At 39.9% G+C, this 26493-nt stretch overlaps 1 protein-coding gene across 1 annotated transcript in view; it reads right to left on the reverse strand.

Annotated features, from left to right (window-relative positions):
• Positions 1-446: 446 nt before the first annotated feature.
• suclg2 (succinate-CoA ligase GDP-forming subunit beta) overlaps positions 447-26493 on the reverse strand; it is a 102745-nt gene continuing 76698 nt past the window's right edge. The window contains exons 10-11 of the mRNA XM_067588054.1: positions 9732-9852; positions 447-1599 (exon numbers count right to left, since the gene is read on the reverse strand). Of these exons, the coding sequence (XP_067444155.1) occupies positions 1487-1599; positions 9732-9852 (234 nt within the window). The 3' untranslated portion in view covers positions 447-1486. The remainder of the gene's footprint in view (positions 1600-9731; positions 9853-26493) is intronic.

A 26493-nucleotide genomic window follows, 5' to 3' on the forward strand; every position in this document is an offset into this window, starting at 1 on the left:
GATGGTATTCTGACCCAACGTGAGACGCTGATCTGAAAATTGATTTAAACTAGATTTCTAATCATAATGCATTCAGTAGATGTCTCCTAGATTCTAGTTTATTTCAGCAAAAGAAAGTTTGGCACGGGTGATGTCAGCAATGATGACTTGAATTACTTGGAATGAGCACCTACTGTATATTCAAAGGTTATCTCAAGGCTGGACTGTGTTTCTCCTTTGCTCCAGAAGTCAATAGTTTGGGCTCAAAGGCACACAACCGTACAAATGGCTGAGGGTCTACTTTCCCCTGCTGATGTTACATTTATTCTGCAAATTTACTCTCTCCAAAAAAAAAAAAAAGCCAGAATATCAGTAGAATGACTGAATTTTTCTTCCTTACTTACCACCTGCTTCTGCCTTTTCCCCCAGGATGCTCTACTTTGTATTGAGTGAAGAAACCCAGAGAGTAGTGTTGAAATATGTTTTTTTAATCTCTGAAATTATATACACAGTTATCACACTGTATCCAAGACATCCTGTCATTATACATTCATGATTATACAAAAAGATTTCTTTTTCTCTTTAAACAGATCTGTATGAAACTATTGCTAGGACTGAGAGAGCTGGCAAGATAGTTTACAAACCCTTTAGCCTCCATGAAATAGGCACAGATTTACGCCGTTACACACTGTACATCATAGAGTGAAGTAGCACTTTACAAGTAAGACATGATGTAAAATTCACAGCCCATTAAGAGTGGGTACTTCACTTCATGTGAGACACAGATAAGGCGTTGGATGGATGGATTTAAACTTGGAAAATGAAGTCACCGAGAAAACAGATTCAACATTAACCGCTGGCTGTATTGCTGCCTTTCATTTTAACTAAGCGCCATTAAAATGTCACCATGATATTGAAACTCGTGAGCAGACTGTCTTTCAGTCACCTTTAAGGTATTGTAAGCCAAGGCTTGAGGTGAAGATGGAAAATGCCTCTCTTAATGAATACTCCATACAGACTATGATCCATACAAATGCCACGATGTGCAGAGAGAAAGCCACATGTTCTGCCTTGGAAAAATGGAATGCACAAAGTGTGAGGGCTCCATCTAATCACAGACAGAGGTCACTATTACGTTATTATGTTCTATGAATATGTTGACTTTCATAATGTGAAAAAAGAGTGATTTATCCCAATTAATATGTATTTAATAGAGAGAAAATTGATTGAGGTGTTAAAAGGGAGGAGAACTGTATGGCTCTATAAGGCATACACCATCCCAAAGCCTGTGATATAAATGAGAAGTTGGCAACGAAATTCGTTGTGAGCTATTGTGTTAAACAGTACAGGCCTATTAGATCAAAGGCTTGAAGTCCTGAATGTCTGCATGTTGAAGAAAAGGCTGATGATCTGAGTGATGATCTGAGGCTGTTATGAGTATCGGTGATGCACAGGCAGAGCGTAGTGGGGCTACACTGAGAATTGTTTAAAGATGAGGTGGAGTTTCCTATTTCCTGATGGCAGCCACTGCTTTCTTGGCGGCGTCGTCCAGGTTGTCTGCTGCTGTGATGGGCAGGCCGCTCTCGGTCAGAATCCTCTTAGCCTCATGGACGTTAGTCCCTGTAAGAGATAGGAAAGCACTGTTAAAAAAGGCAACGACGACAACAAAACGACAAAAAGTGACAAACAAAGGTTGCACCTGATCTGCCATCTGCGCTGATCTAAAAACCACGCTGTGTGAAAGACTTCCTTTGGAGGAATCAATCCACACAGATGACAGATGGATGGAGTTATGGGTGAGTGGCGGCAAATTCGACTGCTGATCCGAAAGCAGCTTGGTCTGTGAACAACGTCAGTGAGGCAAAAGGGCAATTTGTGTGTGTGTGTGTGTGTTCCCCTGGCCGCAGCGAGGTTACGGGTAGCAGGTGCTGGGTGATACAGTGGCGCTCATGCCCTGGTAGAGCAGCAACCAAGCAGAGAGAGAGAGAGAGAGGGAGAGAGAGAGAGAGAGGGACACCCGTAGACACTCTGCACAACCCCGAGGCTCTACACACTGAACTGGCTGCCTCCCAGGGCTGCACACTGCGCAGCCAAACACAAGCCTGACAAGCCTGTCACAACACAGGGCAGGGGGCACTGCAGTGCACGGAAGGACACACAGAGGGAGACGCTGGTGCTGGAAAAAGGGAGTGAATGAGAGAAAGGGCAAAAGAGCAAAAGGTCAAATGAAGCAGAAATGCCCTCGCCGCGAAAACAACAAAAGCCAGCTGTTTATGTGGCATTCACTGATTGTACACATGATGACATGAAGGCAAAGAAAAGGCCACTTGCAGATCTGTCTGATCTAGTATCAGTAATTCTCTACTCTGTCTGGTATGAAGAATTTTACTTATCTTTTCCTAATTACTCACCTTTGTTTCCACATCAGCATTGTGCCGTTATATCCCACTAAAAACGTACATTTTTTTGAAATCCACTGAATAAGTTTTGAAAAGTATAACCTGGTTCGTATTTTTTACAGTAACAGTGATGAAAATGGCTTTTCACTTACTTATTATCAAATGTTAAGCCATTTATGTGCAGTGTGTATTGTGACAATATGCGACGTGAGAATAATTGCCACTAGTGTGCATTGGTGTCTTTCTGCACTCACTCTTGCCAAGTCTGTGATGTTAAATGAATAGGTGTGTGTATGTGTGTGTGTGTGCGCTCAGACACTTACAGGTTGACCTTAGCTCTCCAGGCTGGCGTGTAATTAAGACTGCATGATATGTGAATTCTCCGGAGGCCTGGCCACCCTGATCAATAGACCTTTCATGAGGAATTCTATTACCAGCGCCACTTAACGCCTAATATTTCATCTCTTTTGTCCAGCCAGATAATAAGTCATTCCAAACACATTTCTGCAGGCTCACACTCCAAACAATCAATTCTGCTTTGTAATTAATTAGAATAAGAGCAGGAAGAGACCTTGCTCTGGCACAGAAACAGGGGATAGGGTGTCCCAAGTCATTTTCTCATCAAATAGCAGAGAATATTCTCCCTCTGTGTGTCCGCAGACATATTTATAGTCTTAATGCTGTTGCTCATAGTGAGGAGAAGGGGGGGGTAGTACTGTATACTTATCATTCAATAGGCTGACCTGTGAACTTCATTGGGATTGACAGATCTGTATTATCATACTGACAGGCCTATCTGTCATATGATTAAAACAAAGTTGCTGCACAATAAACTTGAAACAACAGGAGATAAAACTGTGGGAGAAGCAGCCATATGTGACCACAGCAAATACATAATGCAGGAGGTATTCTGAAAAGACAAATATCCCTATGGAAAGTGTATATAGCACTGAAATAAAGTAAACAACACATGTATTTTTGCTATTTTTTCATCCCATAAATATTCATGAGCAGCAATAGTGTGTGCGGCATTAGTTTAGTCACCGCTGCTTCTGTGGTACCTGTGTTACCAGGGTAATGTGTGAGGGGTTATTCACACATCTGTGGGAGTGAGATAGAAGAGGCATGCATTCACGTATGTGTTTTTTTTTTTTTTTTTTTTTGCATATGTGTGTATGTGTGTGAGAGCTGACTGCAGTTCCACTGTGAGCGGTAGGGAGCACTGATAGCTCACAGCAGCAGAGGCGAGGACAGGGCCCAGCTGGATATAGCACCACTAGGTATGTGTGACTGTGTATGTGGATGTGTGTGTGTTTGTGTGTGTGTGTAGAGTATGCTAAGTATATTAGTGTGTGTGTGTTCACCTGCAGCCACTAGGTGCTGCCAGAGACCTACTCTCAGCTTAGACAGGGACATGCAGTATGGTGTATTAATGCACACATGTAAAGCACATGCACTGAGAGGGACTTTTGTTTTAAAAAGATTGTTTAGGATTCCATCTTAACATACAGTGTTTCTATTCACTTCTTCCTCCTCATTTTTAGTAACTTGAAGTTATGAAATGAATATTCAATATATCCAGGGTCTGATGGGGTTATTCATCACGACCAATGACTTGCTAATTATTGCAAAAGCAGCTCTGATTTTTCTGGCTTGCAAAACTCAGTTGCCTGTCTGAACTTTGTTTTCCCCAACAAGCATCTATTGGAATTCAAATTCAATACAAATTCACAACATCACCGCTTTCCCAACACTCTGAATACTTTCCAAACTGCTGAATGATGTATCAACTCACCAGCCATACAAGACTGCTCAGCTCTGATGCTTTAAACTTACTGTTCAAGCCAAAAACAACAAAAGTCCAAGCAGTGCTAAGTATTTTGCCATGTGATATATTGCGACTTCACGACACATTTCTGTTGGATCTCCGCTCTAATTAGCAAGCTTACTTGTGACTATTGTGAAAATGTCACTTTAATGTGTGAGTCAATTACAGGCCACCATATTTCAACGGGATAATAAGGCTTGGGGCTGTGCCAAAGACTTGCGCCGGAGGAGTTCTGTTGACGCTGCAGCTCCTAAAATTGTGACTAATTCTGTTTTAGCAAGCTGAGTTTAGTGAAGCTTAGATCTGATGAGAGGACACTTCCTGCTGTAGTCTCACACCTACAAAGAAACTGTATGTGCAAGAGAAAGTGTGTGTTCTTGTACAAGGTAAAGATAACAAAAGACAGGATGTGAAACACATATCTAAATCTGCTACTGTGGGTGTGCAGTTAGCAGTTTGTTTTCTTGGAGCATCAATTAAAATAAGACTATGTGACTTTTAAAAGATGAATCAACAAAATCTTACTTTTACAAATGAAGGTTGAAGTCATAAGCCAAAAAAAACACACACACACCTTGTTAAATTAAATACACTCAGGGGTTTTGTTGCTAAAGCTTTACTTGTTTTGGAATGACCAGTAGCTAATGGTGGCTAACGATAGAATAATTTACATAGATACTAACTGTGTTACTGACATTACTGTGTCAGTTTGCTGAATTTATGACTCATCAGTGTTACTAATAATATTAATGATGCCTTTTATTAACATTAAGTGTCCCATGACAGTGTGACAGTTGAGCCAGCATGTACAATACACCCTTTTCACAGCAGACATGTCAACATGTCATAACAGGTAACAGGTAAAACAAGTGTAATTAATAACATGAATCACGGCTGTATTCCCTTTACATGTGCAGGTCTCAGGGCCTTTGTATGGTGCGTGCTGGCTCACTGGTTTTGCTTTTTGGGAGACCTTAATGGAACAGAGCCATCGTTAATGTCATTACAGTAGTAACACCTGTGCTTTTCCTGCTATGACCAAATGTCTGCTGTGAAAAATGTCTATAGCAGGACCCTGAAACCAAAGCAGCTAAATGGGATTCAGCCATTACTGATTTCATTATTCACACCTGTGCTTTTCCTGCTATGATTTCCTTTTTTCAGTTCTGAACTGAACAAAGCTTTTTGGATGAAAGGTTACAAACTTCAAGAGTCTAAAGTGAGTCCAGTTACCTTTGACTTGCACCTCTGATATATGATAACCTGGATGCCTGAGAATTGTAACACTTTTTTGGCAAATTTAAATCTGGATAAATTACACTGTTTGGGGTTTTTTTTGAATGCATTGTGTGACAGCTCTTAAAATTAATTTGTAAAGCTAGTTTGAAACAGGTGAAGGAGAATCTTTATGTATGTAAAACATTTGCTGAGGCTTATTTGTTCAGGCTCACTACTGAGATTAGCCTAATATTTTTTGTCACTGACAGACACCAAACTAATTTAATAAACTTCACAAAGTAGATAATTTAATGGGCAGCAGATACATAGATGAAACAAACACTTCACAGTAACACTGAATATTCAAGAACAGACACTACATATCAGGTTACAGTATTGCTGTCACACCTAACACAACAGAAAATACCAGTGTCTCTGTGTATTGCCACTCCACTTACCTTGAATTATTGATTTAACAACAATTTTCTTTCATCACTGAATGTCATCATACGTGTTCTGACTTTGATTGTTAATCCACATAATAATCAGTGCCAAACAGTGAGAGTTTTCTCTTCACAGCCAAAAATGGATGAGCCTTGATACTTCTCTCCTCATCCTGTGTGTCAAACATCAAATGCTTCTCATCTGAACGCAGAGCAGGATACTCCTGAACGGTGCAGATGCTTTTCCTTTGATGTGCTAGCCAGTCATTAATCAGAGTTTTCATGTTTCTTGTGTTATCTAGACTGTTGTTTAAGAGGCACACACCCTATACCTAAGCATATCAGATTGAAACCAGTATTTACACCATAAAAAGGTATGGAAAACCAATGCAGTGGTCAGAATTTAGTGTCTAAACCAGCCAATGTGGGTGTGTATATACTGTGTGTGTGTGTGTGTACATGTATATCTGTTTATGTGTGTATGTATGCTGCAGCAGATGGCTGCATTTAAGCTATAATGACACTGTCAGGACTGAAGGAGCATTCTCACCTTACTATAGGACCTTGCACCCTTTTTTAATTAAATGGGGGAAAATGGCCAAATCTCCTTTTAAGGAGAAAACAGCCTTCCATGGCTTGACAGACAGTTATGGAATGGCACGGTAAATCAATAGGCCGGGAACAGAGTTAAGCGAATGCAGTCACCTTTTTCCCTGGACCCTGAGGGCTATTTAGGGGGAATTTTTCCATAGTGGCAGACAGCAGTTTCACAGTGTAGTGTTTTCATTTTCATACTGTGGCCAAAGGGGGCAGTGCAGTACTTCCTCAGGTGTTCTTACAATACCTTAAACATTAGGGTGTACACCTGCATCTGTAATTTCTGCCTGTGCTGAATCTATTGCACAAATTTGCAACAGATGAACAAGAGTGCTAATAAAGTGGCTCATGAACAGGGTGTGCTTTAGTGAGACACCATCAGCCCACAAAAACACCTCATGCACCCGTATCAACTAATTCAGCTCCATCAGCATCTAGACCACATGCCCCTTCTTGCCCACATATGGGAATACACAACTCTCCACCAATGCAATCAACCCAGGCCGTTTAGAAGAGCCTTCCCAATTAAAAGTGTGCCAGTTAATCCATTCTGATCCTGTTGAAGAGCGCTGGGCCGTTCCCACTGCCCTGCGGTCAGCCTAGCAAGCTGAGCTGATTGATTCTGAACCAATCTTCTCCACAAGACTGCAGCCTAGGATGTAATGACCCACAGCTAAAGCTTGGATTAGGCCCGGGCCAGGAAACGTGGTTGGACCAACCACTAGCAGTGACCTTCTGGACTCAGACTGTTTGTGAGTCAGGTTGAATTACAGGGCCTAGTATGAGAAATGAGTGGTAACTAATTAAGGGTCTATTTTGATTGCCAATGTAGTCGCTTCTGCAGTGACAAATCTCAGCAGTTGTAAACTCAGTCTTCAGCAGTGGCGGAAGAAGTCAAATAATTTATTTAAGTAAAAGTAGAAATAGAACACTATAAAGATACTCCATTACAAGCAAAAGTCCTGCATTCAAAATTTCACTGAAGCAAAAGTACAGAATTATTAGCAATTATTACTCGTCTTGTAGAGCTGCCCTTGTCAGTGTTATATTATTGGATCATTATTTTTGATTGATTTAATAGTCAAGTTGGAGCCAATATTTAACTATTTCATGTACTGTTGGGGAGTTTAATCTATAACAGTGCATCAGATACTATGAACATATGTTAATAACCATATGATTATGTTTTATATGGGAGATCTTAATCTGAAAATGAACTGTTAACTGTAACTGTTAAAGAAATGTAGTGGAGTAAATCGTACAATATTGGACTAGAGTAGTAGTATAAAGTAACATAAAATGGAAAAGTTCAAATAAAGTACAAGCACCCCCAAAATTGTACTTAAAGGAGCAGTGTGTAGGATTTACTGGCATCTCGTGGTGACAGATTGCAACCAACTGAATACCCCTCCCCTCCACCTCTCCTCCTAAGTGTGTAGGAGAACCTACGTTGGCCGTGAAACCTCTCTAGAGCCAGTGTTTGGTTTATACGTTCTCGGATACTGTAGAAACATGGTGGTGCAACATGGCGGGCTCCGTGGAAGAGGACCTGCTTCCTATGTAGATATAAAGGGCTCATTCTAAGGTAACTAAAACACAACGATTCTTATTTTCAGGTGATTATACACTAATTACAACATACTAATGAATATTATATTCCATTTCTTCCAAGTCCATTCTGCTAGATGCCACTAAATTCTACACACTGCACCTTTAAGTACAGCGCTTCAGTAAATGTACTTAGTTACTTTCCACTACTGCCCTTCAGCTACATGGTAAATATAAATTTAAATGTCCTGCACATTTAGCTGTGTGTTTAATCAGCAACATGAGGACAGACGTCAGATACAAACTACATAGATGCATATGTAGTATTTGAACTGGCAACAATGTTTCCTTGTTAACTTGTGTACAGTGGTAATTTGTAGGATTTGGGTTTAAGCCACACGTCTGTCATTGTTGTAGCTCCACTTGTGGTTTAGGTTTTTTGAGAGGAAATGCACTAATTAAACACCTACGTGACACTGGCTTTTGTTTAAGTGGAAAATAGTGAAAACATTTTTTTTACATTGTTGAGGGATGGTGACCACAGTCCACATTAATATCACAACTAAACTTTCCACACTCTATTGTGCTCTGAACAGCCATGTCCACAATACGCTACAGTACCCCTGCACACAGCTGGATTATTAAAAAACAGACACACCCTGACCTACAAAACATATTAGCACAGTATGTGAGGACATACAGTATAAAATGCTGCTCTGGACACACCACTCAGCAGGATCTTGACAATTAAGCTAACCACCAACTGGCCCCGTGCCTCCGGGAGTCACTGCTGCCATTCCACACACGCATGCACACACACAGACACAGACACAGACACACACAACTGAACAAGTTTCATTAGCATATACAGGTTGAAAGGTGAGCCAATCAGTGCTGTCCCTACTGTTATTCTGGCTGCCACTAATGACGGGCGCGGCAGAATGTGACATGTATGAGAAATGCACTGCTGTTCTTACTGGGACACTGGGCCACAATGAAGATGGATAGGCTCTAGAGATTGGAGCAGCAATAATATAATGGTTTCAAAGTTTAAAATAAGGTGAGGAAGAGGTGCTTTAAATCCTGGTACATTTGTGCTCTTTAACAATTAATTATCACGTTAAAACTGGAACAGGCTAATAATGACAAATAATAGAGCTAGTATAACTAACTGTATTATTTGTCATTATTAGCCTGTGTTTGCCTGTGTAGCATGCACCATTTGAGGTAAATGGAGCCATCTAGGTTGTGGATATTGGGCTAGCAGCCACAGAGCAGGTAGGTCACAGTAAAAATATAGCAAAAAGGTTTAGGAAAATTCCTGTTTGAAGACACAGTGAATAACTGGCTTTTTAAAATTCAATTAGAGATTGGCTGAATCACAGTCTGCCTGCATGATGCCTACGGTGGCGTGACGGATGCTCAGCCTCAAAATGTACAGTATGCTAAACAGCTCATCAAGATGAGTGAAAACTGCTGGCGGTGTGAACTTGGTTGTGTATTGTAGCTTTGTAAGCCACTGTCATTATCCAACATCACGAAATCCTCATTGAGGTCAAGTGCTCTCAATACAAGCTAGATTGAGATCAATGATCTGGGATTCTGAGGGGGATGATGTGCAGTATATAATGTGCGAGTGGGAGTGGAGTGTCAGTTGGGACCAGCTTACTAAGAGGGTCAGGCAGGCCAAACCTAGATCTGTGTGTGCGTTTTTCCCACCTTCAAGCCTGACCACCAGAGGCACCTTCAGCTCCAGCTCTCGACAGGCCTTGGTGATGCCGTTGGCAATGATGGCACAGTTGACGATCCCCCCAAAGATGTTAACCAGGATGGCCTCAACCTGAGATGAAAGAGATAGAGAAAGGATTTAATCTAGTGGTGGAGACACCAGTAAATGAAAAGAAAACTCAATGTACCACGTGCATTTGATAGCAGGGTAGTAGCATTGAAAAGTGACAGAGCTGTAATAGCACTGAGTCCTGAAATGCACATGGTTCTGGACCATATAATCATTTTATTTTTGTGTTTTAACACCTCTGGCCAAATCCAATTGGTATTGAACAATGGATGTACATTTGTAATGTCCAACAGCCATTGGCTGGCAATGGTTGAGGCATTAAACATGAAACCATTAGCAGATCCTTTGCAATGTTACACTTACATATGACCAATATAGTTGGAAACATGCTTTAGCACATCTGAAAAAAACTAGACTGAAATCTTACTAATAGAGAAAACGTTAAAAGAGCAGCCTCACCACCAACTTTGTTTAGGTCATGCACTCAGAGGCTACCTATCCTGAGGCTATACAACACTGTGACAGTGGAGCCAGAATAAAGAGATATATTGAAGTGAAGAGGCCAGAAACAGGTAAAGAGAGCAACCCTAGAGAGAAATAATAAAGCAATATTTTAATGGAAAATGGTGACAACAGAAGCTGCACACCTTGCTGATTTTCAAACACTGCTAGCTGTGCCATGTATCATATTTATCTCTTAAAACTCTTACGTACTTGGGTCTGGTAACAATCTGACTGGTTCATATAACAGAATGAACTACATGAAGTTGTTTGCTGATCAAAAAGTGAATTCCCACCCTGATAATGACCATGTAAATCAAATTCACTTGCTACCATTTGAAAATGTCAAGGGGCCCACTTTTCCTCAGCAGCAACAGGAACACACCTGTGAGTTTTACAACATGCTGACTAGATGTACTTGCAAAGAAGCCGTCTTGCAGTTTCTTTGCAAGCCAAAGATATCTTCAACTTTCTCATAAAATGAGCACGAAACTGATATCACTAAGTAGCGAAGCAAAGCAGCAAGTCTGTGTGTGTGTGTGTGTGCGATTACACTAACAATCTAGCACTTGGTAATTACCCTGGCTAGCTCAGTGGAAAAGTAGACTGAGAGCACACAGGATTAATCCTCCATGTTTGTTTATAATCACTGCTAATCTGTTAGCGGTGATTTGGATGAGCAGCTTGTGGGTGTGTGCGTGCATGTGCGTGCCTGTTGTGAATGTGTATGTTTTCAGTGTGTGGTAATGATGTTTACAGGGAGAGAAGATCAAGGACTTGGATAGCTATCAGAGCGACAGCCATGGCATTGTCCTCTACATGCTATCCAAATGAGCATCTCCTTATAAACAGCAGCAAATGACACAAGACCATGAGAGAGCTCCAAAACAAACACAGATGTAGGCTGGAGCATAAAGACTCAGACGCCATGCGAAGAACTTGAGCAAGCTGTTAGGTCAACACGGAGAACTGTTTCATGCTGATTAAGTATCACATAGGGATGTGACCAGGAATGCAAAAAACAAGGGGAAAAGGAAGGCAAACAGCAGCCTCAACCCACAAGTGAACTGGACTCAGATGTTCAAATGAGGAAATAATACGGAAATCATGACCTTGCAGATTGCCTAAGTGATAATACATGATGAGGTATCCTGATATATTAAAAATAATGGGCGATGTGGAGACCAATAATGACAGTCAATTTTCTTCTATAGCAGGACACACCAGATTTCATTATTTCACTTATACAATGACCACTTACCAAAAAAAGGTAGGGTTTTTTCAAATTATCATCTATTTTGTACGTTTTTTTTTTGCAATCAACTTAACCAAGGTTAGGTTCATTTCACGACTCAGTTAACTGGCAACTAATGTAACGTTAAGCATAAGTATTACTGCTACTGCTGCTTGCAGTTTAGTACACTGTATGTTTCATGCTCATTCAGCGACAGTTTAACTCTTGAGTGGAATGTTTTCATAGGTGATTTCATGTTAAACATCTGCCAGCCGAACATTGTATCATTATGATAATGTGCATCATAACCAATGGAATGGCACCCTCCTACATTGAGTCACTCATCAGGTCGTGCGTCCCCTCCCTCCCGCTCTGGTCTGCAAATGAACGACGTCTGGTAATATCATCACTGCCTGGTATGAAATCACTATCCAGACTCTTCTTGTTTGTGTTTCTGCAATGGTGGAATGAGCTACTCAACTCCATACATTCTGCTGACTCCCTTGGCGCATTCAAGAAACGCCTGAAAACTCTTCTGTAAACATCTCAGCACTCTAGCCCCTTTAGCCTTTTAGTGCTTTGTTGATTGCAATACTTTCTTGTTGTTTATGGTATTTCTTATGCACTTGTCTACTTCCAGTTATTTCTTACTTTAATAATTATTTAAAAAACAAACAAACAAAAAAACTTCTGGCTGGTGCTCTTTCTCATTGCACCTGGCCTGGTCAGTTACTTGAGAATTTGTACCATGGCTCTTTCGGAGTCACTGTCCTCTAATGCCTGATTGTCTTGCCTCTCTTGTAAGTCACTTTGGATAAAAGCGTCTGTCAAATGACAAAATGTAAATGTAAATTTATTTAGCAATGTGTAACTTTTACAATCATATTCTGGTTCTCTTATTGTAAAACAGCTATCATTCTACCTAGGACTGATGCTACACTACTAGCGTTGATGGGACACTGCACAGCACAAACGTGTTGACTGACAAACCCAGCAGGCATGAACGTAGGTGATCACAGCTACAGAGGTACAGCTCCAGTCAAACATTTGGACACACCTTCCCATTTACTTGAATGAGAAAGTGTGTCCAATTATTAAATATTATTGACTACATCCCTAGGCTTGAGTCTGTGTATGCACTGTATAGCTTTTAGCCTGACCACCAATGATATGAAAGATTTAAATTTCTGCTACATGTGCAGAGATTTAAACAAGGATCCTGTGAAGCAAATATTCTGATAAGCAATGATTGGGGTTAAGGAGTGAATGTAGTATTGCAATATAGATTTTCATAAGCGTTATTCATGTTTCACAGTAGGCACTGAGCCATGGCAACACAGGATAGCACTTACATAAAGGAGACGTCCACACATTATACAACACAGGGCATGGGTGGGTGAAACTTCACATACTATATCACGTTATAGGGTTTGACTAAGGACCTCACAAACACCAACAAACATACACACACACACACACACACACACACACACACACATACATACAAAGAGCATTATCTGGTCCCCACTGGGGGGCAGCAGAGATTTAGATGCCTTTTGCAGCCTCACCAGAGAAGACTCTATTCTACTCATATCTGCAGCCCATTTTTCAACGCTGTCTCTATTGGGAAGAACCATATTTCTTCCATTCATGCGTCTCCTATTGACACCCATGTATATTAATGATACATAAGACATGATTTATGTTGCTTGGCACAGAAGTAAATGCAGTTTATAGAAATATGGATGTGGCGAGGACTGAGCCACACTTTGCTGGAAGTTTGTGTTTTCTTGTAATTTCTCTGGTTTTGGTTTACATGCAAGTACACAAGTATACAACCAAAAGGATGTTATTTTCCCTCCACAAACTGACAAATGAAAGTAAGCAAAGGTTTGAGTACTTCTACCACAGCTGCCCATTCCAAGTAACGCTTACAGATCCAGAGCCACACACAACCCCCTCACTGTCATTTGAAGGGGGATATTGTGGTTAAATACTGTGTGACCAGAGGGAATGCAGCCTTAGATTGAAAATATGCAGAGAAATAGAAGGTCGAATTGAAGGAGCAGAAAAGGAAAACAAGTGCATCTTATTCATCTCTCTAATCATGTTCTCTCCTGGAAAGGCTCATTCAGTTCAAAAATTGCACATTGCTTATTAGATACAAAAGATATTGCTTTCTCTTAGCAAGTTAATGGTCCAAATGGGGTTATAATGCAACAAAGATGAACTGGCCAAAATAACAGGAGCCAAATTTAGGGTCAATCTCCTTGGTTTGATGCCCTCTCCAATCAAAGCTCTGCTCTGCTCCAATCAGGCTCCCGGCGTCTCAGAAATCCTACCTTTAGGTGTGAAATAGCATTGCATACTCCAATCCTTCTAAAATCTCCAACATCACACTCTGTAGCGTTTTACCTCCTGTCACTGAACCAAGTACAGCCTCTTTCCTTAAAGGCATTCATTTCAGGTGAGCTAACTTGGCAGCAGGGTGGATTTCTTTCATCAGAGCTCAGCATAAAGGCATCAGGTATAATGTGCCAGCTCGCTCTTTTTAGGGGGATCTTTGTGTCTTCTTTCAGGCAGTGTTACGGTATGAGCCGCTGCCTTCTACCTGGTGCTGGTGAAATGATTCAAATTTAACAAAATAGGATCACTGCTGCCGGCACTCCGATACCCTGCCAAGGCTTTTTTGTGTCAAAGTCAAAAAAGTGGCTTCACAGGAGAAACAGGCTTTTCTGCCTGCTGTTTTAAACGCCACTAACTGCATTTAGGACAAGAAAGAAATGTAACCCCGACAATTTGACATGCTCAGGTAGTCTAATATTGTATTCCTGTCTGTGTGTTAGCATGAAATTTGTCTTAGATCCATGTTTGACATATTGTATTATATGTATGTGTGGTTACTGTGTTATGGACACTGGAAGGTCTCAAACAAACAAAAAACCCCAAAAAACTATCAAGTTATACATCGATGGTCATCTGTATGGATATGAAATACACTGGAAAAACACTGGAAAGCAACATTACATGTTCAAAAAGTCTTCATATTCTTTCCATAGACTAATAAATAGCTGACAAATATGATGTACTTTTCTCCTCCAAGTTTCAACCCATAGGGAAGTAAAAGCATTGTACTCCTTCTCATTCTACCAGGCTCCTTGTCACGAGTTGTGCGAGCATTGCTGAATTATCACTCAAATACACATTTTCATGCCCATACCCCTGTTAAGCGCTGCTAATCTCTCTGCAGGGAAGAAAGAAAAGGGAAAGCATCTTGTTTTCCTTTGTTACCAGCAAGCAGATAGGAGTAGAAAAAGGCAGGGCTGGAGATGGGTGTGTGTCTCTCTGTGGCCTATTAAGGGCTATTGTTCTGTCTTATCTACTGCAGACAGCCTGTACTGTCACAGCCCGCTCTGGCAGGCCTTGTTTATTTGTTTTCGATCTGCTGGGGGCCCCATGCTCTGCCCTGGGGCCACAGGTCAACATGCACAATTTCCAAATCAAGGCGGGCCTGCTGGCTATAATCACACATCTTGGAATGACGAGACTGCTTTTGGTGAGGAACGATTATTGTGTTTGAAGTAAAATGGGAGTTAATTGCCTCGTATGATCAATGTGTTGTATAGGATTTTTTTAAACATGTCTTTTATGTGCACTTGTTGCCAGTTTCTAATGTTGCATCCAAACCAGAAAGTTGTAGCTTAGTTAGTTTAGGTAATGAGAACATGAGAACTACATATCCAGGCTGACGATAAATGGATGGAATGGATGAATGGAATTCAGACATTTCACAACAGACATTTTCCTCCATACCAGTAAACACTTATTACCACCGCAGAGTATTGCTTGTACATGTTTGAAAATAAATGACAAAATGAAAAATAAGACCATGTCTACATATCCTACAAAAATATGAAATATTCTGCCTTGTTACAAAAGATAAAAGCAAACATACACTCTTGTCACAACGGAGCATTCAGACAGTTTCTTGGAATCATTGAATTCCTTAAAATTGCTCACGCTGTGTAATTGTGCTTCAGATCACAGCAGAATTGTGTGGTTGAAAAAAGCAAGATTCTGTGTGTTCTTTTTCATACATGTAGGGAGCATCAAATGAGTAATGCAAGCCATGTAATGAAGATGTGCATATGGCAATCTTTTATGGAACATTTACTACTTTCGAGCATCAATCCTGTCAAAGTGAGGAGCTATTTTGCCTGTGCAAATCTATTCTTAGAGAGGATACAGAACAAGAGAGAGAGAAAGACACAAAGACAGACTGATGGAAAAGAGGGTCTTGAAGTCAGAGTGTGAGGCGAAGTGAAACAGATGGAAGAGGAGAGATGGAGAAGAAAAGAGACGGAGAGAGGTGATGGGAAGTGGTGCGGTCCCTGGCTTCTATTGAAGGCTAGGATTGGCCCTGGCAAGGAGGGATAAGAGGGAAATAATTATCCGGCCTGCTGAAGCATGACAGCCCCTTCTTGGGACTGCAGAGAGACAGACTGAGCATTATGTCAAAGATTGGCCATGTCACAAGCGGAGACACCTCTTGACAGACAGTGGCATCTGAAGTTTCACTTGACGGTAAAAAACTAACGTAGCAGGCAGGTGGCTACCTGGCTGCCAGGCTTTTGATTTTAACTTTTGCTGCCTTTCAAAACAGAAATAATACAGTAACCAAATAATACAGTACAAAATAATAAATAAAAATAAACAAAAAGTCTATATAACTCTTTGGAATGAAATATAAGCTACCTCTGTAAACATCCATGCCAGTATTTCCCTTTTGAACAAAATAAATGGAGTCAAAGGCTGCAGCACCTGTCTGCACCAGGGCTCTTTTGATCAACAACATTGTTTAGTATTTTCAGTTTGTGTATTTTTTCTACATTTCTTTTGGACCTGAGTAGAGAACTTGTAAAACATGGTGGAAAAAATGATCTGGTTGGCTTTTGTTTTTAACAATTGCTGCCTTCTGAAACATAAATAATACAGTAGGCTAACAATCAAAGAGAATAACAGTGAAAATAAGTAAAAAGGAACAAAGTGTATATATCGTTGGAATTAAATATAAGCTATGTTAACTAAGTATTTCCATTCTGAACAAAACAAGGAGTCAAAGGCTGCAGGACCTCTGTCTGCATCAGGGCTCTTTTCACAAATTACACAATTATTAGTCCTTTCAGATCATATTATATTGCAGAAATGTGAGCATGTTCATATTTTCAGTGCTCAGTCTTGACCGCTGAGGAGACAGGATATGTCCACATGTACTTAACATCCTTTCCGAAGGCACGCTTGTAGCTGGGATACACAGGTTCTTTCTAGTCACTTTTGAAAGCATTGGCATTTCTTCCACATGTGCCTTTCACCAAACCAATGAGTCAACATCAGCACTGATTGCAGGAAAGGACAAGTACAGTTTCACCTCAGAATCAAGTTTTTTTTTTTTTTTTACCTTGATGGCATTGCACTTCCTGTTGCTGCTGACCTGTTCTTCCTTACAGTGGTGATTTGCTGTAACAATCCAGACAGGCACTTCTCTTCCCTTTTGCTGCTGGAAGCTGTTCTGTGTGTGGAGGTTGAGTTGTAAGTGCCACTGCTTCATCACTGAATGCCTCGACTGTGCCATCCAGATTCTCAGCAAAGCTTCCCTTAAACTTGGGATTCACAAAACTGGATATATTCAGCACATTCTTCATATCCTCTGTATGTCTTAGCTGCAGTAGCAAGTCTTCTCTCATTATCTGTTTCATTTGTTTAGTGAGAATGCTATCTTCCTTTTGATCTTGAAGTATCTCACTGTTTGAAAACCCTTGCATCAAATGTCAGGATGTTCTGGTAGTGGATTCCACCCTTGGCATCTTGAGGTCTTTGGAAATTGCCAGATTTTAATTGTGACCAAAACAAGAAAATCAAACAGAAGGGAAATTTTTAAAGGCTTTCTTCATGTTACTGACATTGTCTGTTGTAATTCCAGACAGACTCTCTTTATCTTCCAGTCCTGGAGCATGTTTTCCGTCATTTCAGTGATATGCTCTGCCATGAGGTCTTCTGGAAAATACAGTGAGACTTAAGTTGCCAATCAGAGGAGAGATAGTGAACTGTAAAGCTCATAAAGGGTTCTCCTCCACCACCAGTGCTGGTCCACAGGTCTGTAGTTGCACCAAAGAATACACACTCAGCCAGTTGTTCATCCACACTCGCTCGTACCTCCTTGAACAGGCTTAGGATTTTGTTGGTGGAGAGGTAGGTTCTTGTTGGAACTTTGTATTGTGGCAATGTCCTTTCCATTAGATGAAGAAATCCAGCTTTTTCCACAATCTGAAATTGCCACAGTATTATTCAAATCTTGGGCTCGTTTTGAAGAGGGAACATAAGACACACACTTTACCAAGGATTTTGCAACAGTGGGTTGAACTGCAGCAGGGTTAGGGTAGTCTTAGGCTAAAAGTGAAAAAGAAAAATGAAAATAAATAATTCATGCCAAGATGAACTTCGATTGGACATTGATTAAGATTAAGAAGACTTAGATTAACTTTATTGATCCCGTAGGGGAAAATATTCCTAATGTGGGCAATAAACTAAAGTGTTAGTATTAACTGTCATCCATGCCTAATTTTTTAAATTCGTTTTTAATAATCTATTTTAAATAATTAATCTAATTTTACATAAGGGATGAGAAAATCCTGTCTATTATTGTTTTTTGTTTGTTTGGTTTTTTTGCAGTTTTAGGAGAAAAAGAAAGAAAAAAAATTGAGAACATTTCTTATGCATCTCTGAGGCAATTGTCTATATTTCTTTAATTTTCCTCACTGTACAACCGTTGTTCATAGAGAGGTAATGTACCATATTGTCCCTTTTTTGAGAGTGAGAAGAGAAACAGTGTACCTGAGCCTTTACAGTTACAAAACTGTGACATTTTAAAGCTTGGTTAATAGTGAAATCAGTTAATTGCTGCATCCCTACTGATCAATGCCTGGTGGAGACAAGGTTTCATCTGGAGGACAGATGAGAAGTATCTCTAAACTCAGACCACCACCTACATACCATTATGTTAGTTTTTGCCCTTTTTTGTTAGGCTTGATACATGTACTAACAAGACTGATTTCATGTAATGAAATATGTAATCCAGCTCTTTTGAAATGCAATTCTATAACAGTCCACATTTGTTTTGGGTAAGTTATCTCAATTCCCTTTTCAGAAAAATTACAAATTACACTGCTTGCCTATGTGATTCTTTTCAAAAAGCAGAAGAAGCTTTTTGAATATATATATATATATATATATATATATATATATATATATATATATATATCCTGAAAGGTGAGCAATACCATTTTACAGCCTGAACCCTGCTCTGCATCTGTGCCTCGCTCACATTTATCCACATCCTGGAGTCTTCTCACATCTGCCCTAGCCAAGAGTGCTTTATGAGCACTCAGCCACCTCCCACCTCCAGCCCCCTCTTACTCCATTTTTCGCTGCAGACCAAAGAATAGAATCCAATCAAGGCAGGAATGGCTTTGCTTCCAGCCTAAAGAGGTTTGTACAAAGGTATGGGTGGATGAGGAGAAGTGGAGGGAAAATGAGGAAAGGTGAGATCTGTCGGAACCCACGTGACAGGAGAATGGATCCTGGAGATGGCCATTACTGTCTTAAGGTTTGCCATCTCTTGTGAGTGAGCAGTGGGGTCATGGGCCGTGACGGCTGCCTTGCGGCTGTGTGTAACCAACCATTCTGCCCCTTTCCTCTGTCACAGAAATAAGGCTGTACTTTTGCACTGCTCTTCCATCTGTCATTGCACAGTGGGGTTATGTATTAGTCAAGTTTATTTGTATTGCCCACTATCACATACAATGACACAATGGACTTTCCAGTCTGAAAAACTCACAGTTCCCTACCAAGTCCAATTTATCTATGAAGACAACCCCACTGAACGATTGTAGGCTAACCCTAACCTAAGGAAGCTGTTCATGGGAAAATGGCAATTCCAAAAATTTAAGGGAATTTTAACAGGTTATAGGAAAAGAAAAACACACAAACATTCAAACAACCAAGAAATAGCATATACATCCATATAACATAATCCAACAATAATAAGGACTAAGGAATAAGGATTGTAATAGGTTGAGAGCTTAGTTGTTATGTCCAATATAAGATGTCCAATAAAATAAGTTCAATAAGTGGGTTCAGTGAAAAAATACCAATTAAAAAAGTCAATATCAGTGTGAGAAGCTGTAGTTTTTAAGGGTAAACACATCACAATTGTTGGGCCAATAACATAATGATTTGGGTGTATTGATGGATCAGACCAAGTTGGATCGAGTTAGTTCCAGTCTGGGCCAGTTGGTGTTGACAGTCAGGAGATAAAATCATACAGCATGTGGTGTTTAATGATTGTAATAGTTTGCCTTCTGATCCAGTCACTGCCAGGCATTCCCATTACGGTTATTTTAAACATGTTTGACAGGTGTGAGCCTCACAAATAAGACTTAACGGGCAAGCAAACACAAAAATAGCATAGTGTGTTTTGACTGAGAGCAATATTTTAGAATCTAGTTTGCTCAGGTTTCAGCTCTTTCCCCCTTTATTTCACCCATATGTTTGCTTTTTTTCCTTTTCCTTTGTTTCTGGATGGACCTTCATTTCTGTTTTTGGTGCAGTCATGCACAGATTTTTGTTCTTGTGGTATTTGGGGGTTGTCTATTGATACAACTCTAATCATAGTCTACTTGCAGTCTGTTAACCACTGTATGTATTCTGTTGTTGAATATGTGCTTCTTTCTGAATGGTAATACTATAAAATTTGTGAATATTGGTTGAAAGAAGTTGTTATGTGTGAGTTTACCAGTCTTTATAGGATTCAAAAAACAAAAGTCTGTTCCCACTTTTATGGAGACCAGTCTGGATCGCATTGCAATACTCTAGCCAAGGAGAGATGATTGTAGATGATTCTCTGCATAAGTCTGTGACAGAAAACTGATGCGACAAACATCCTTTTCCATTTCATTCTAAAAACACTCTAGTAGATTGATATGTGGGGACTGAAAAGCCCAAAATAAGGACCTTTTCCACAGACCCAGTATTGCATGCTCTAGTCATGTGGTGGCATGTCAAACTGTAACAATTTTTTTTGACTACAACCTCAACACAGGGAACAACTGTACTGACCTGCGATTTTTTTTCCATGCTTGGAATAAAAGTCAAACCATGATAGTCTCCTCCCTTAACTACAACATGTCTTATATTAAACTGATTGGCTCAATATGGGTGTAGGTGGCAAGAGAGAAAGCACCATTTTTACAAGTCTATTTTTGTTTAGATTACAGTATTTTTGTTGATCCTGTGTAACTAATGACTTTTGCAGTGTTGTTCCATTCCAATGTTCCTGTACTTATTTTCATCTATCAGATAGCACCCTTGCTGTTAAGTAACAGAACCACAGGGAGGTGTTTATTGTGTAGTAAAATAGAAAACAGCTACAGTGAACAGGTTAGATGAAGAGCTGCAGGCAGCAGGCAATTTCTGCAGTTTGTGTGAACCAGCAACCCTCCAACACATCATCAAGGTAAACAACACCTTTTACTGTTGCATCCTGTTGTAGGGAAAACTCAAGCTGTGAGCGCATCACAACCTCTGATTGCAGTTGCTCACCGGATGCATGGCTCAGCATGGGTATTCCCAACTGTTGGGAAAAATGCCAATAGAAAAGTCACTTGAGATCTTGAATGCTGAGGCAATCTGTGATTTACAACATGGATCATTATCTTCCCAGTCATATTGAGAAAGGGTTTATGTTGACCATTAAAGGATTTACTTGTGCCGATTCAATGTTTAACTATGCAGTTGTGTTTAAACGAAAGGGTGCGTAAGCATTCCTCATATCAGAACACTAGCACCTTAGCACCACTTTACACACCGTTATACCTGCCAACACATCAACAGAAACCAAGATTTGTCCAGGTGACATTCTCTTCCTTCCACCATCATAATCATGTAGAAATTGTAGCTTTGCCCTTGTTCTTAGAGATAAGAAATCAAAACTGTCACAGTATTGTCGTTTGAAATTCTCTACCCATTCCATATACCTTCAAAGAGTTCATGCATCAGTCCCACCATCACATTCTTTATGTGCTGTATATCAGTGTGGAGTTTTTGATCTTCCTCAACCAACCAGTGTTAAAGGCCACATTGCAGTGAGAGTCGAACAACTAATCAAATACAATGACACGACAAGAAGTTCAAAAAAAGTGCAATCTCTGTGAACAAATTCCCTACAACATGCTGTGCAGACATGCACTCATCATTTACATTATTATGATTCACATATTAAAAAAAAAACAGCTTTCATCTTGACACAGTTTGAATTCTAGACCAATCGTCTGTTGCCTCAGGCTAAACTGAATGTTTGTGAAGATGTGTTTGGCAATGTGCTTCATCTTGCCTGTATTGCTGCCTTTTAGTTTCAACTATAAGATTTTATTACAATACTTTGTTAAAATAAAGTTGTGAAAATTATGAAAAATTCATACTGTATTTGCTTTTACTGTAATATTTCCATTCTACTAATAATATATATTACATGAAGAACGTAAGATTTGTCTCAGTGTTATTCAGTGTGTGTGTGTGTGTGTGTGTGTGTGTGTGTTTGTGCTTTTTAATCCACTTGTAGTGCCTGACAGTAGGGATGTGCGATATGACGATATAAGATTGTGAACAATTAAAATGTCTCCATGATCCGCCTTAACAGAGAGATCGTTAGTATTGTGCTACAATGCAGCTGGGCTGCAAGGTTAATGCCACTGTTTAGCAGTTAGCTTGCCTGCTAACTGATAGCACCAACTTATGTCATGCTGCAAGCTAGGGTGATGTCAGCTCTGGTGTACTGTGTTGGTGCCTTTTTTTTTTAACGATGCACTTCCTGCTAATTATCCGAAATGACAAACTAATGCTTCTACACAACATCAGCTGTGAAATAAGTTTGGTTTCACACGGCAATATCCATTTTAAACAAGGCCAAATAGACTGTCACTACTTTTTAATGCAGCTTTGCATACCTACTCTTATTTATTTATGGAAATGTTTGTGTTTTAATGTAATTTTATGTGAGTCTTTCATGGGTGTATGTTGTTTGTGAGCCCCTAACCAAAGACAAATTTTTATCATTATGTGATACACAATAAAGTTTTTTGAATTTTGAATCTTGAGTACTGTTCTGTAACTTGCAAAATAGTCTTAAAAACCAAAATGAAAAAGAATCGTGATAATATCATGGATCGTGATCCTGCATGAAAAAAAATTGTGATATTTTTGCTATATCGCCCAACCCCTATCTGACAGCCTAGAAAGTGACTTTGACAGTCAACCCTAAAAAAAAAAAAAAATACTTTATCGCACGTCACTTCTCCCTTTATCCTGGAGATAGAGGCAGTGTGTGCATGGTGTGGGCTTGGAGGTACAGTAGGAGGATCACCTTGTGGTTGAAGGGTTTGAAGGACCTATTTAAAGACTTGGGCAGCAGTGAGAAGTTCAGTTGAAGCAGGTACTGAGCATATTTGTGAACGTGCTTCTTGCTGCTCATGTCCACACTCTATGTCCAACTAACAACTTTAAACCAATTGGAAGTGTTGGGAGTCGCATGGATGAATTTCCAGAGCACCATAAGTAAAGTTCTGAAGAAATCCACACTCACTCCGTTACCTACCTGGTCCATTTAGGGTGGGCTGTGTAAACAGTACAGGTATGGTAGAAATGTACCATCATATGAAACCTTAAACATTTTTAATCCTGCGTCCTTGAGTTTATCATCCATTTATCTTGTTACATGCTAAAAATAGGCATGTCCACCATTTTTGAGTATTTTTATATCAAAATACCTCTATTTTCTTTACTTGTAAATCGTAAAAGTGTTTTTGATGACTCACTCATCTTGACACGGGGCGATTACATAAATGCATTCAATCAAATGTGATTCGGGGAGCCTAGCTTAACCTCACCCATCATATAAAAACCACACTTGACTGTTAGATTGTTGGTAGATAGCCAAGCAACACTTCTAAATATGTGGTTGAGGTCTAATATATTAATTTCACCCTCATCCTCCTCCTCCCAATCTAACAATGTAGGTGAGGGAGGTGTGTGTGTGGAGGGAAACAATTCTCTGCAGCTCTGTATCTCTCTACATCTATCTTGTTGACCTGTATTTGCAAAGCCACACCCACATTTGAAAGGTCCAATTACATCTGCTGGATTTGATTTAAATCCCTTTCATAACTAAATCCCTCCCACATATTCAGTTTCAATTGAAAATGCGTCAAATTGCCGAAGCTAAAAATGCTCTAATTTACTTGTCGGATATTCGAATAGCTTAGGAAACCCCCTCCCTCCACACCTTTCTGATGTGGGATAGGAGTGTCTGTGTCCAACCATTTCTATAACATTCTGAAACAGACAATCTGACATTCACACTCAGTTCATGCTGTTATTGGCCAGCAGTGCGGAAGTGAGAAAGGAGCCAGGGTTTGAATTTCTCTCTCTAGCTCTCTTTATTCACTCTTCAAATAACCCTTTCTGTCACTTTTCATGTGAACAACAAAGTGCAACACCATGAATGCTTTCCAGAAGGGGACTGTCTGACTGTACAAACTGAAAATAAACCAGGCTCCAAGTGTCAGGCCATCAGCCCAAAACATCAACTTTATATGACAATTTTTATGTATTGGCATAATCTTATTCTGAATAAAATGTAGGGTGTGTTATAATTTAAACATAATTGAAGTCACTTAAATATATACAACATTATTTAGACAGACACAAAGTAATAGAGAAATGCCAAGCGTGACACAGACTGAGGAGGAGAGAGACAGACCTGCGGTGAGCGGTTGGTTTGTCAGATGTCAGTGAGGGATGTAGAACTTGTCTCCTGCTGCTCACCTCAGGGTATCAGAATGCCCCTGGCCTGAACCCACACACACTTATTGTACATGCACCAACACACACACTGTAAACCTATCAGCAGGCACACACACCAACACGCACACACAAACCACTTTGCTCTGAATTGGACTCAACAATTGGAGCCAGTGTAGGGCAGGCATATTATTCATCCCCAGAGGGTGTCGTGTCACCACTGACAGGCAGACATAAATATTCCTCAACCCTGTCACCAAGGGTTAATGGCTGTCCATCAGGCAGCAATGAGACATACAGGGCCACATGGGCCTGGTGCACACACGCACAGTATGAGCACTTTCACTGCAACAGCAAGGTCATTTATGGAGATTGGAAAAACTAAGGAGGACACATGAGGCAGGCACGGATACCCTGCTTCAGCATATTTACATGGGAACAGACACATAGGTTTATATACAAAAACCCACCCACGCACCTGAAATCTGCATACAAATTTCCATTTGTGTGCACCCACACAGATTTGTGTAGATACTTCTTCAGTCAGACTGAAGCATTACCTAAAAAGTTGAGTATTGTTCAATGTCTTGCTGTGCTGAGCTCTACTCTGCTCAGAGCAAGAATTATTTTATTAAATTGAAGAAATGCATAATAGTTGGGGAATGGCATACATAATCACCTCAGAGACTGGGTACAACAAACCAGCAGCTGAATATAAAAGAGCCAACATTTCCCACTTTGTTCCTAATGCTGCACGGCCAATCAAAATTAATTTATTCTAATGTATGCACACAGAAGGTCAATTATCCAAATGATTCCAGTTCAGATTGCACCTGATCTTGGGAGCCAATGAGCCATCGAAAGGGCAGATGGGTGTGCTTTGCAAGGCAAATCATTGCCCGAACCTCTTTTTTGTCACCTCCCCACCATTTGCATGTCTAAATGTGTGGGCCATCCACTCACCTTTAGTGAAGTGCATGCCACTAATGGATAAACAAAGCCAGGCCATAGAGAAATATATCGCATAGATGTAGCCATGGTCAACTGCTACAATTAAAACAAAGAAAAATAAAATCATAAATGCCACCTGAGGCTTGTTTAACCATAGCAGAATATGGTCTTTTAAAATATTATTAAGGTTTAACTTAAAATATGGGATAAACGAGTAAGATGGTGAGAAATGATTATGAGAAATACAGTATACTGATTTAAGTTCTATTTTTTGTTTCAGGTTAACTTTGGTCTAAAGCCTGATTTCACTGTAATAATATCCAATCAAACTATGCTCTGCATATTCACAGTGTTGATATGAGAGAACTTTTAAGTCATATCTTGAAGGCACACTAATTGCTAATTTGACAGGAATGGCTGAACATGTTTATAGAAGTTTCTCCAGTGATGTCTTGACCAACATTCCCCCCCCTCACAATAAATGGCATACCTGCAATTTTCACCATTCCAACAACACAATGTAACAGTTTTCTAAGAATACATGTGAACATATGTACCGAGGGGCCTCTTCCAAGCTGTGAGAGAATGCAACACACTGAGGTTTTTTTCCCAGCAGTCATAATCAGTGTAAGTGCTACTGGCATTGAGTAATAGAAATCTGAGCACACTGCAGATGACCTATAGCTGGAAAACACGATGGGACCACAGCATTTATTCTTAGTTTAAGTTCAAATTTGATAACAATACCGCTGAAAATTAATATTTTACAAGTTTCTCTAAGGGTATATTTAGGTGTTTTCCAAAATAAGGCCATTTGGAGACTCCAAAGGACCCTTGCTTCAGAGTAACTGAAGCCTAAACACATTATAGTGCTTTTTTCCCTTCTAGAAACTAAACTTTGTGCATATAAAAGAGTCAAAACAAATGCTATGGTGGAAAAGCAGTTTATCTAAAAAGCAAACACAGCAAACTATTTAAATTTACATAAAGTGTTGTTGTGGATTTTTGTTGTTTTGAAAATTCTCACACTCAAGTGTTAAATTGACCACACCTTCACTTTTGGTGAAGAAGCACCCTCCAGAATC

This window comes from Thunnus thynnus, chromosome 4 (genome assembly GCF_963924715.1).
Source record: "Thunnus thynnus chromosome 4, fThuThy2.1, whole genome shotgun sequence".
In the NCBI taxonomy this organism is placed as follows: Eukaryota; Metazoa; Chordata; class Actinopteri; order Scombriformes; family Scombridae; genus Thunnus; species Thunnus thynnus.